Below are 13,232 nucleotides of genomic sequence, written 5' to 3'. Positions count from 1 at the left end.
ACCTGGTCACCCAAGAGCTCTGATTGAGATGTACATAGAGATTAGTAGTGCTTTCCTGCTTGATAACACTCTGCAGATAACATTCTGCAGCAGATGGATCAAGGAGTCATTTTGACTTTCAAGTCTTATTATTTAGAAAATTCATTTTATAAGGATATAGCTGCAACAGAGAATGATTCTCCGGATGAATCTGGGCAAAGTAAATTAAAGACCTTCTGGAAAGAATTCACCATCCTAGTTGCCACTAAGAACATCCACGACTGATTCACCAGAGAAAGTCAAAATGTCAACATTAGCAGGAGTTTGGAAGAAGTTGATCCCAACCCTCATAGTTGACTTTCAAGGGTTCAAGACTTCAGTGGAGGAAGAAAGTGCATTTCTAGTGGAAATAACAAGAGAACTAGAATTAGAAGTGGAGCCTAAAGATGTGACTGAATTGCTGCAATGTCATTATCAAACTTCATGGACGAGGAATTGCTTCTTATGTACGAGTGAAGTGGCTTCTTGAGATGTAATCTATCCCTAGCTATGATAGTGTGAACATTGTTGAAATGACAACAAAAGATTTAAAATATTACACAAATGCAGTGGATAAAGCAGCAGCACAGTTTGGGAAGATTGACTCCAATTTGAAAGACGTTCTACTGTGGATAAAGTGCTGTCAAACAGCATATCACATGCTACAGAGAAATCTTTCATAAAGGAATAGTCAATCAACGCAGCAAACTTCATTGCTACCTTACTTTAAGAAATTGCCACAGCCACGCCAACCTTGAGGAACCACACAGGAACCCTCACTCAGATCATCATCAAGGAAACTCCCCATCGCCCCCACCAAAGAGATTATGTCTGGCTGGAGACTAAGAATGCTCTTTAGCATTTTTTAGAAATGAAGTATTTTTAAATAAAGGTATGTACATTTTTTAAACATAATCCTACTGCACAGTTAATGGACTACACTGTACTATAAACATAACTTTTATATGCACTGGGAATCCAAAAAAATTTGCACGATTCATCTTATTACAATTGGTGTTTTACAGCAGTAGTTGAAACAGAACTGGCAATATATTTGAGGTTTGCTCGTATTTGGAAAAAGTCATACCTGTTTATGTAGACATGAACATGAACTTTTTGGTCAGAAGACCATACTTGGTGTATATACGGATTTTTGAACCCCCTGTAATAACTTCCCCACCCGTATACCCTGTGCCTTCAGGTCTAGCTCCTACAGTTAGTAAGCATGCTAATCTAGTATATATCAAGGAGGACAGTCAATTATTTGAAGGCAGAATACATACTTGATTCATATTTGCATTCCTGACAGTGGCCTATAGGCAGCAGGCAATCAAAAGAGAGATACTGAATGAACATGCCCATTGAGAAGGGGCTATCAGTTATACACTTTTATTCTAAGGTGTTTTGAAGAGAAAGAATTCATGAAGTAAAGAGGGACAGGAATGATGTTGCAAATAGAAAGGAATTGAGATGAAAATAGTAATACAAGGCAAATGTATTCTAGAGATGATTCCTTCACTGGGAAAAACTATAATGTTTGGGTGGCACACTCTAATATCAAGTGTGGTATTTAAACATGTCATGAAATATTTGATTGCAACATATTTTATTGTAAACTTCCTTACATTTTGCAACATTACTATTTTAGAAATGATATAATTTTGTTATGAAAAAAATCAATAATGACTAAACTCTTTCACTATTGTAAACCACAGGGCTGTAGATTAAAAAAAAATAAAGTTCACTGTGAATTTTTAAAAGAAAACAAACTTAAGACTGTAGTTAAACACACACACACACACACACACAAAAAGAAACTCTTGGGCATTATGAGATCAAGTTAATAGCTTTTTCCGATCTTAGCTTCCTACTACTTTGTGAGCCAAATCCAAGAATTAAACTGTCACATGATTAATGCCAAGATGCTTATTTTAAAACACTATTAAAAATTGTAGGTTTTCCAAAGTGGGAAAAAGTTTAAATGTTATAACACAGTCATTTCACTTTTTTATGTGCACAGGCCACATCTGAAAATTAGTTTTGCTCTTGTAATGTTAATAGCTAGCATCATTGCTCCCCAAACTTGTTGTATTTCATATGGACAAATTTAATATCAGATACAGAAGTTAGGGTAGCATTAAAAAAAATAAAAGACTACCATCTTTTAAAAACAAAGATCTGTTTTTATTGTTTTTTAAATAGAGTTTCCTGCCCAAAGAGATATTCCCCTAAGAAGAAACTGATACATAAAATGTCATTAATGCCATTTCAAAATATCTCCTGGGCCAAACTTGCAATTTACTGATGTAAATGTTTGGCTCTAGCTCAGAGAGAAGATGAGAAGTAGTTTCCCTAACTACTGGGCTGTGTCCACAGCCTACCAGCAGGACAGAGTGGGCTGTATCATTATTTGTCAAAACCCGTCTGTGGAAAGGTGCCTGCTGCCTCTGATTGTCAACTCCAAAGGAATGCTCCAGTAGGCCCTGCCAAGCTGGCTTTCTGACAGCGCCTGTTCCTTTTCCTGCCATGGCATGCTGTGGCACTTGTACCACTGGGGTTGGACTGCACAGTATTATCAGCAGAAGCCAAAGTCTTTCCTTGTTGCTGGTAATAATGAGATGCACAACGGAATGGCAAGGAGAAAAGGGAGCAAAGAGGCAGGGCTCGGGGGAGGAAAATTAAGAAAAGCTTTGCCCTATTGAAAAACTGAAATAAGACCTCCTCACCTTGCTTGTCCCCACCCTCAGAAATTTTTGTACATGCATTTAAAAGAATAGTTGGAAACATTGTAAGTTCTGAAATGATTCCTCTCTGGAAAAGGCAGTGTACAGGTATTTCTTATTGATTTGAAGGTAGAAGGGGATGCAGAAGATTTCCAGGGGCTGTCAGGATGGCTGTGTGAGATCTGAGTCTGGTTGGGAAGGGCTCTTATTTGGAGCACCATAGTTATCCTGGAAAAAAAAAAAAAAACTGACCGTATACTATAAAGATTAGTATCAGTGGACACCTTGGTATTCTCCAGCACTCAAATCACCAACATACCTATCTAAGCAATTTCCAAATACCTTATGAGAGATTCATTTTGTGGTGGTATCTTTTACAAGATTAGGACTCAGCTATCAGCAAAGCAGAAAAAAATAAAGCAGAAATGGGCAATGTGTGGTAGCTCACATTGTAATCCCAGCACTTTGGGAAGCCAAGGCAGGCGGATCACCTGAGGTCCGGAGTTTGAGACCAGCCTGACCAACATGGAGAAACCCGGTCTCTACTAAAAACACAAAATTAGCCAGGCATGGTGGCTCATGCCTGTAATCCCAGCTACTCTGGAGGCTGAGGCAGGAGAAGGGCTTGAACCCAGGAGGCGGAGGTTGCTGTGAGCCAAGATTGCACCATTGCACTCCAGCCTGGGCAACAAGAGCAAAACTTTGTCTCAAAGAAAAAAAAAAAAAGAAAGAAAGAAAGAAAGAAAGAAAGAAAGAAAAAAGCAGAAATGACAATATATTGAGTTCTTTTATCAGCTAAGCTCTAGATATGGTGATATTTAAATGAATAGTTGCTTTGACGAGTCATCAAAAATGAAGACCTTGGGAATAAAAAACAAGACAGGTTTCAGAAAGGGATTAGAGATTGGAATGAGAATGCCAGAGGTGGAAAAAGGAAGCTGGAATGAAAGCAGCAAGCACCAAAGGAAATTTCCTTTCTATTTCGACTTACTGAGAATTATATAGTTTCTGAAAAGAGGATGATCTGGATCTTAATACCATCTCTGCCAAGTTAACTACCCTCTCAATGACTTAGTTTTCTTAAAACAAAACCTAGAATTACTAGTACCTATTTTATAGATTTTTGATGAGAATTAAATCAAGCAGCAAAGAGTAAGGTAAATTCTAGTCACAGGCCACATGTTACATCAATGTTCCCATCTGCCTTGGCTTGCCCCATCATTGAAAAGCTGGCTTTTTGATTATCCATCAAACCTACAGATTTGACTATGCTGTTCTCAGACAAGCCCCAGTGGGAATTTATTTTGTTTCTTCTGGAAAAGAAAAGGCTGCAACTAGAAACATTTCTAAACATGACGGCCCCCTTCAGAAATCACTTCCACACTGTTGCAGGCAGAGGTCCTGTCCGCCAGGTTCCCACCAACAGTGATGCAATGTCTCCCTCAGCCCTCAGTCAGCCAAGAATCAGCAGGTCATCAGGGCTAGTACTGCCTGAGTCAGTAGGTGTGAGTTCCACACACCTGTGTAGAATCAACACCTGGCCAATTTGAATTTCCCAGGGTCAGCTGGCTCTTTCAACGCCTCACAAAGAAGACTGATGTTTCCAGGGACCTACTCCTTACAGAGATTCTTCCAGGTGAACTGGGCCAAATAAGTTAGGTCAAAAGCATTTGGAAAAATGCCCATTTGCTGGCTGGTTGACAGACTCCATGAGTCCTGTTAAAGGGCAAACTGACTCCACAGTTATTCATGTCTATGATCATTCTCCAGTCTGGCTTCATTTACAAAGAAAGTTATAATTTCAAGTGATGAGTTCTATTTTATTTCACTCACTTCCTTCTGCAACCTCATAGACAAGTGCTCAAAGCCTTCATAGCTACCAAGTCCCTGCTAAGGGGTAAGTTCTGTGGCTGATATCTCTACCTGTGTTATCGCAAACCTCCCCTTGTTGGAAAAAAACAACAAAAACTTAACATAGCCAAATTGGAGTAACTGATCACCTATTTTTAAGATATAAACTGTGTAGATTAATGAATCTCATATTTCCTGACCCTTTTTTATGTAAGTGATTCAGATACATCAAAGGCCATCCTGCTTTATAAACTCCAAACACTAAAAAGGAATATAAGCCACCTTAAATAATGTATTCCCTTTTAATGCCTTGACTCCGTGTCTTGAAATAACAAACACTGAACCATTTGAGAGGGTGTTACAATCACATTTGCAGAGATGATCAAAAAAGCTCAAAGATCTAAGGAGTGTGCCTGAAACACAGACCCATGACATTTGTGAGACATTCCTTATGTCATTCAGTTACCATCCTCCAGCTGCCTTGTAAGGGACCTGTTCGTGATGATTACCTGAGACAGAGAGGAAGTCATCCACTGAGGTGATGTCATCCACGGCCTCTGTCAACACTCGGACCTGCTTCTCCCACTGGTCTTTGAAGACGTCCATGTTATCCTGAGCAACTTTGCTCTGTGGCCGGGCAGCCAGTGTCAGAGCGGCATTGATGACCTATTTGTTGGAAACAATCCAGGGACGTGATGACCACACACTTCAAAAGAGGAATAAGCCAGTCAAAGTCCATGTTAAAACCATGTACCCTGTACGTTCTACAGATAAGTGGGTTCTTGGTGTTCAGAAGGACAATCAAACACATAAAAGATAAAGGAGGTTTTCAACTACCATTAATTTTTGTTTGCTTCTTTTTAAGACATAATAGTTTGCCTCAGGTTGCAAAAAGTATTTACTGGACAAGTCTCATTTACTTAGCACAGATACAGCAGAAATGCCACTCTTGCTTTCCACATGTGCAAGTTTATGATTTAGCTGCCGAGACACGGTAAACAGATATGGAACATTTAAATCACAACCCAAAACAAATAGAACAAAGTCAACAGGAGTGGAGAGTACAGTGGCACAATCACAGCTCCCTGCAGCCTCGAACTCCTGAGCCCCAGCAATCCTCCCACCTCAGCCTCCCCAGTAACTGGGACTACAGGAATGCACCACCACACCCAGCTAATTTATTTTTTGTAGAGATGGAGTCTCACTATGTTGCCCAGGCTGGCCTTGAGCCCCTGGCCTCAATCAATCCTCCCACTTCAGCCTCCCAGAGCACTGGGATTACAGGTGTGAGCCACCATGCCCAGCCCCTGCCACGGTAATTCTGAAGGGACCAGTGTAGTTTATTCTTTCTGAGAAAGGTAGAACTTGAAATGACCCATGAATGAGTAGCATTTTCCAGCAAGAGGAAATAGAGAAAGGAAAGGAGGGGCACAAGGGCTGGAGTGCAGAAGGTCATTGACAGGCTTTTGAAACAAAGTGAATGAGGCTTACCTGGGGACACAGGCTGTCAATCTGGGTGGCTGCCATCCGAACTAATTTCACCCCTTCTTCATTGTTGGAGATGGAACAGGCTAAATTGGCAACCTGTATTGAAGAGGATTTTAGTGAATATTAGGTTGGGGCAAAGGGAAAGTATACTGTTGCTCGGCCTTGTACCTTCTCTGGCAGATGTCTCTTCCAAGAGAATTCTTTCGGAAATAAAATAAGGGTACCCTGGCCTTCATGTAGAACCAGCTATTACTACTTCTTATGCTAATTTAGGCATTTCTGTCAGAAGAGGCATTTCACGACTCTCAAAGCATATGCAAGGTTGCGTTTTAACAGGGTTTTTGAACTGCTTTTTCTTATGAACTGCCTTGATCCGCCTACACTCTCTGGAGCCCCCTAAGACTCATCGTCAAATGCAAAAACCCTGTGATCTTGGCCGTATCAGTACTCAGTTCTGACCCTATAGAGTTGAGTGAGAAGAATGCTACAGGCAATTATTTGGGCTTGAGAGAATTATAGTAAGCTGACAATTATGGTGCCCTGCCCCCCAAAATTCCTGATCTGCCTGAAAATTTTAGTTCACTAATAGCCAACTCAAATGTTATTAGAGGCCAGTTGTTATGAGCAATGTAACAAAAAGGTTTGTAGCATTCAATACACAATGGTGGAGTACATAGTAAATTACAATGTGCAGATCTAGTATAAAGATATTCAAATTCGATGGCCTCCGCGGTTCCTGGCCCCTTCCATCTTCAAAGCCAACCGTTTTTCTTTTTTTTTTTTTTTCTCCCCATCCTGGGTTCCTGGCCCAAATTTGAATGTCTTCTTTACCCCCAATTCCTTGGTTCCTGGCCCCTTCCATCTTCAAACAGTTGGCTCTGAGGATGGATGGGGCCAGGAACCAAGGAGGGGAGGGGGAACAAGACATTCAAATTTGATTTTTAGGAACACTACGCTACCCCAAACAGTCGGACTGAATTCAAGTTCCCAAATCAAGTGGTTCAACTTGTGTTATTCCTTCTCTTGAAGGAGAGTTGGTAATTCAAGGTGAGATTGATTAGCCAAGGTCAGCAGCTACAAAGCCACCATGAAAAGACTAATCAGTCCCATCAGGCTGGTATCAAGACAACACAAGAATGGGGATATGAAAAGTCAAATAAAAGGAGAAGGACAGCAAGGGGTAGGACCTATGGAGCAAACAGAACAAGTGATTAGCAGAGAGAATCCCCGGAGTCTTTTGGCCACCTGCCTTTTTGGTATCCTGCTTATGTCTGGTCTCCAAAACTCAGCTGCTCTCCTCCCATGTCTTAATGCCCTAGGATTTTAGAATGTACCACCCATGCTTATAGTTCCTAATGCAAAAGAAACCTTAGGCAGTCTGACATAGTGACAAGAGTACAGGCCTGGAGATCAGAAGGCTCAACCATTGGGCACCTTTGTAAGTCATTTCGCATCTTAGATTGCTGCTTCCTTATCAGCAACATGAGATGGGTTGAGGGTGATAGAATACTTTTAAAGATTACTTCAATAAACCATTAGTGTAAAGAATAGGGTTTTGGAGTTATTAAGGGAGAAAGAAGATGCATGATATCTATTTCAGTGAGAAAATATACTAGGAAAAATTATGACAACTGAATTCCAAACATTACCATTTAGTTCTTATAGTTTATAGTTTACCTTTGATTTTCATTATTTTACTTAGTTTTCAAAGTAAGTGTGAAAAGACATATGCCTTCTTGGGACCACAGATATCTAAGGTTCTTAGATGTGTGGCAGGGACTAATGATGCAGATCTCTTCAATTTCTTTTTGTTATATCATAATGTCTTCACTCCACATTTTTATTCATCTGTGTTATGTCTGTATTCTATATTCTATTTCATTTTTGATACAAGTGCCTGACTCAGTGCATGACACAGAATTGGTGTTTCATACATGTTTATTTAATAAATTAAACAATAGCTTGTAAACTTAGTGTAACTCATTGTAGACAGTAATTTGGAATACACAATGGTTAAATGGTGCCCTCAAAAATAAAGTTGAGCTTCACCCTTAATCTGGCGAGACAAATGTTCACCTTCTAGCAGATATTAGGCAATGCTATGGCGTTAACCAATGGTTCCTACATTCTGATCCATGGTGTGAGTCCAGAATGCAGCTTCCCCTGTCCAAAGTGGCATGTGGGGGAAAAAAAAAATCAAGATAGTGGAGAATCTTCTAGAAAGATACACGTACTTACAGTTCTACCTTTTAATATTCAATTAAATTTTCCCCATATCTGCTTTTGCACAACCTCTCATTCTATGAAACAGTGATAATTTTAGATGGCTGTTTTTGCCCTGTACCATCCCCGCTTGCTGTGTGAAAGACTTGAGATCACACTTTTGCAAACAGTGAACAATTGCTAGAGTTTAGGACAATAACAATATGAAAAGTTAAAAATGTCCCAAGAATCAGGTAATTTTTTTGCATTTCTGTAAAAAGCATAAGAAATTACCAGCACTCTTAACGAAATAATGGATCCAGACCAAGTCATCAGTGGTTAACATTAAAAAAAGAAAGAGCGACAACCAGATATCATGTGTTTCTTGACTGAGTGACATACCACTGTCTATGAAATATTCTTGCCAAAAGAAAAAAAAAAAAAGATCAGCCATTTAGGATAATTTTCAATTTACAGAAAATTCAAGAGAAAAAGAAACATGTAAAATAAAACTACATACACGCAATCATGAAAATCCTGATGGTTAAAAACTGTTGGAAAAAAGACATAGATCTCAGTTGTGTCCTGAATAGAAAAAAACAACAAACTGTAATATTCATATATACATAAATATGTAAATAAGTAAAGACGACATTTATGAAACCATCAAGGAAATTTAAATATTAACTAGATATTTGATGATACTGAGGAGTTATTAATATTTTAAAGTATGCTAATTGTACTTTTTCAAAAGGAATCTATAGCTTTTAGAGATATATAATCAAGATGCTTGTGGATGAAATGATGTTTGGAATTTGCTTCACAATTATCTGGGGTTGGGGAAATGGGTAGAAATGTAGAAAAAACAAGATTGGCCATTAGTCTATAATTGAAGCTGAGTGATGGTGTATGATGGTTCTTTACACATTCTTTACTTTGGGATATGCTTAATATTTTCCATACTAAAAAACTTTTAGGAAAAAAGTAGCAGCTACAATATATTATATCACTAGCTCTGGAAAACACTTTCCTGCATCTGTGAGTGTCTCCAGGGAGCACAGTGTAAGCCAGGGAAACCTGAGTGTGGTTTGGAGTTGAGGCTTGCAGACAGCAGAGTGTACAGGCAGGTACACTCTGCCTGAGCACAGATGAAAAGTGCTGTAACTGGACTCTGTCAGTCACAGCAGAGCTCCCCAGATCACAGAGCTTCCCACTTACACTGACTGTGAGTCACCTGGCAGAAGTCGACCCTGTGGGACTTAGAGCTCAGAAGAGCTGGACTCTAACCGAGGGAAACACTAACCAGTAACTTCCACATAGTGAAAATAAACTTCTCTTTGTGAATCTTTTGAACTGTTTTCTCATCCTTTAAATTAAACTCTATTATCCCGTAGGCCTAATGAGGTAAACTCCTCACCAAACAGAATCTTAGTAGGGGGAAACCACACTAGCAACGCTTGGCAAAAATAAAGAGCTGGCACCTCTTGATAGTCCTCCAGTTATGTATTCTCTTTAATTGTACTGATCCATAAATCCTAAAGTCTGGCAGCCTACACTCTGCAACGTACTCCTGCTATTTAATTCCACTTAAAACTCAGAATTTCATTCACCTTGTATTTTCTTTGGAAACATTCTGAAAATATTTCCAATATGATGCTAAGGATTTCAGTATCTTCAGATGCAGGCTTACATATTTTAAGTTGGTCGTGGGCTCTATCCAAATCCCTACCTTCCCTTTTTTATTTTGGCTTATCTTTCTCTGCTTCTCACTGGACCCATTGGCACAGTGGTGACTATCAACTTGGTTTTATATATTTTGATTTCTAGAATTTCCTCAGCAAATGATCCTCAGCTTCATTGCTTGAGGCTGTCCCCAATCAATAATGTAGCTTGGGCCAGATGCAGTGGCTCATGCCTATAATCCCAGCAATTTGAGAGGCTGAGGCTCCTAAGAAGCCAGGAGTTGAAGACCAGCCTGGGCAATGTGGTGAAACCTCATTGCTACTAAAAATACAAAAAATAGCCAGGGTGTGGTGGCACACACCTGTATTCCAAAATACTCAGGAGGGCTGAAGCAGGAGAATCGCTTGAGACTGGGAAGCACAGGTTGCAGTGAGCCGAGATCATGCCACTGCACCCCAGCCTGGGTGACAGAGAGCGACTCCATCTCCAAAAAAGAAAAAATAACATAGCTTGAAATGCCAGCTAACACCTCAACCTCAACAACATCAGTCCAAGAGAACTATACACAGTAAGTATCTCAAAATTGATGGGTTTTTTTTTTTTTTTTTTTTTTTTGAGATGGAGTCTCACTCTGCTGCCCAGGCTAGAGCGCAGTGGCAAGATCTCAGCTCACTGTAACTTCTGCCTCCCAGGTTCAAGTGATTCTCTTGCCTCACTCAGCCTCACCAGTAGCTGAAGTTACAGGCACCCATCACTATGCCTGACTAATTTTTGTATTAGTAATAGAGATGGGGTTTCACCATGTTGGCCAGGCTGGTCTCGAACTCCTAGCTAGCCTCAAGTGATTCACTTGCCTCGGCCGGCCTCCCAAAGTGCTAGGATTACAGGTATGAGCCACCACACCTGCCAGTATCTGATAATTGATTTCAACAACCTGTTCTTTAACTAGATCTCTGTTACAACATCAGAGACTGTGGTGAAGTAAATGTTCTATTTTTCAAAGCTACTATTTTCTCCTCCGTGGTCAATTTCTCATGATAAAGGGTGATAAGGGGAAGTATGGAGGAGGAAGGGAATGGTGGACTGGAATTACTAGACATTTGAAAAGATTAATGTGAGTGAAAAAGCAGACAATAGACTACGAATACATTGCAACCTCAAAGATGTTGAACAACACAATTAAATCTGATAAAATTTTGAAACCTGCTTGAGGCAACCAAGCAGGAAACGTTTATGAGATATACTTGCCCAACTGGGCCCCGCCTCTGCCTTCTCCACTGTTGAATTATTTACAACTTAACAGAATCGCCTTCCTGGAAGCTTAAAAAACAATACAGCATTTCATTAAGTATTAAATTTTGATCAATTTAGATTGATCTGGGATTTCTGAAAGTGGAATAAGTCATGACCATAGGTGGTAGAGTTCATTGGTGAGTTAATTGTACTAAATACCTACCAATCTATTAGAACGGAAAGCTCTCCTTCTTAACTTCTGAGAGCCTAATGGATCTGGGGAAGTAACAGCTGAGAAGACTGGGCCAGTCTATCTCTGACATAGTACCTTAAAACCAGTTATCTTGAGGGAAAGGAGGAAGCTTAGCAGCCATCATTAAATTGTGTGCTGCTGACCACAAAAACTTTAGGATTACAGAAAAAGAGACCTGTACTGCTAAGTAGAATCAGTAAACATATCATGGAGTGGTAAACTATCCAACCTGCAAGATTAATTTTCCAATTGCCTGTTTAGCACTACTTTCTGGATGCTCAATGAATATAATTTCTTTTTGCTCTTCTGGGCACACTTTAAGTATGTGAATACTTAACATTAACTATATCATTAGCAGAATTAGAAAGGAACAACAACAACAATAACAACAAAAAAAACCAGCAAGGAGAGCCTATGCCTATGTTTTGAAGAAAGTAACTTACTCCATTAATTGAATTTGTATTACAATTGGCATCTATCATCTAACTCTTTAATAATCACCTCAGCAAACCAAAAGCAGAGTGACAATATTCCTGATAGGACTGTTAAAAAGTGACAAAAGTAACTTAGGACGCTGAGGCACAAGAATTGCTTGAACTGAGGAGGTGGAGGTTACAGTGAGCCGAGATCACTCCACCACACTCCAGTCTGGGCACAGTTTTTTTGAAACTGTGTCTCAAAAAAAAAAAAAAAAAAAAAAAAAAATTGACAAACGTAAAAAACATGTGACTCCCTCATAAAAATATATTGTGACCCAACTGCTACAAAGATAATAAAATAATACCTAGGAATACAATTTACAAGAGATGCGAAGGACCTCTTCAAGGAGAACTATAACCACGGCTCAAGGAAATAAGAGAGGACACTAACAAATGGAAAAATATTCCATACTCATGGACAGGAATAATCAGTATCATGAAAATTGCCATACTGCCCAAAGTAATTTATAGATTCAATGCTATTGCCAATAAGCTACCATTCACTTTCTTTGCAGAATTAGAAAAATTACTTTAAATTTCATGTGGAAACAAAAAAGAGCCTATATAGCCAAGACAATCCAAGACAATCCTAAGCAAAAAGAACAAAGTTGGAGGCATCAGGCTACCTGACTTCAAACTGTACTACAAGGTTACAGTAACCAAAAGAGCATGGCACTTGTACCAAAACAGATCTATAGACAAATGAAACAGAACAGAGACCTCTGAAATAACACCACATGCCTATAACCATCTGATATTCGACAAACCTGACAAAGACATGCAATAGGGAAAGGATTCCCCATTTAATAAATGGTGCTGGGAAAACTGGCTAGCCATATGCAGAAAACAGAAACTGGACCCCTTCCTTAAACCTTATACAAAAATTAACTCAAGATGGATTAAAGACTTAAATGTAAAACCCAAAACCATAAAAACCCTAGAAGCAAACCTAGGCAATACTATTCAGAGCATAGGCATGGGCAAAGACTTCGTGACTAAAACATCAAAAGGAATTGTAACAAAAGCCAAAATTGACAAACTGGATCTAATCAAACTAAAGAGCTTCTGCACAACAAAATAAACTAGCATCAGAGTGAACAGGCAACCTACAAAATGGGAGAAAATGTTTGCAATCTACCCATCTGACAAAGGTCTAATATCCAGAATCTACAAGGAACTTAAATTTACAAGAAAAAAAAACCCCATCAAAAAGTGGGCAAAGGATATTAACAGACACTTCTCAAAAGATCATTTATGTGGCCAAAAACATATGAAAAAAAGCTCATGATCACTGGTCATTAG

At 39.3% G+C, this 13,232-nt stretch overlaps 1 protein-coding gene across 5 annotated transcripts in view; it reads right to left on the bottom strand.

Moving 5' to 3' along the window:
- Positions 1-13,232, bottom strand: part of CTNNA2 (catenin alpha 2) — a 1,168,663-nt gene that overhangs the window by 97,312 nt on the left and 1,058,119 nt on the right. For all 5 annotated transcript variants that reach the window (XM_033175260.1, XM_033175261.1, XM_033175262.1 and 2 more), the window contains 2 exons: positions 6,084-6,176; positions 5,102-5,258 (listed from right to left, as the gene is read on the bottom strand). In XM_033175260.1, coding sequence (XP_033031151.1) covers positions 5,102-5,258; positions 6,084-6,176 — 250 coding nt within the window. The remainder of the gene's footprint in view (positions 1-5,101; positions 5,259-6,083; positions 6,177-13,232) is intronic.

The sequence above is a fragment of the Trachypithecus francoisi genome, unplaced genomic scaffold (assembly GCF_009764315.1).
Source record: "Trachypithecus francoisi isolate TF-2019V2 unplaced genomic scaffold, Tfra_2.0 Lachesis_group17, whole genome shotgun sequence".
NCBI classification, from domain to species: Eukaryota; Metazoa; Chordata; class Mammalia; order Primates; family Cercopithecidae; genus Trachypithecus; species Trachypithecus francoisi.
This window is presented reverse-complemented; position numbering and strand designations above follow the sequence as displayed.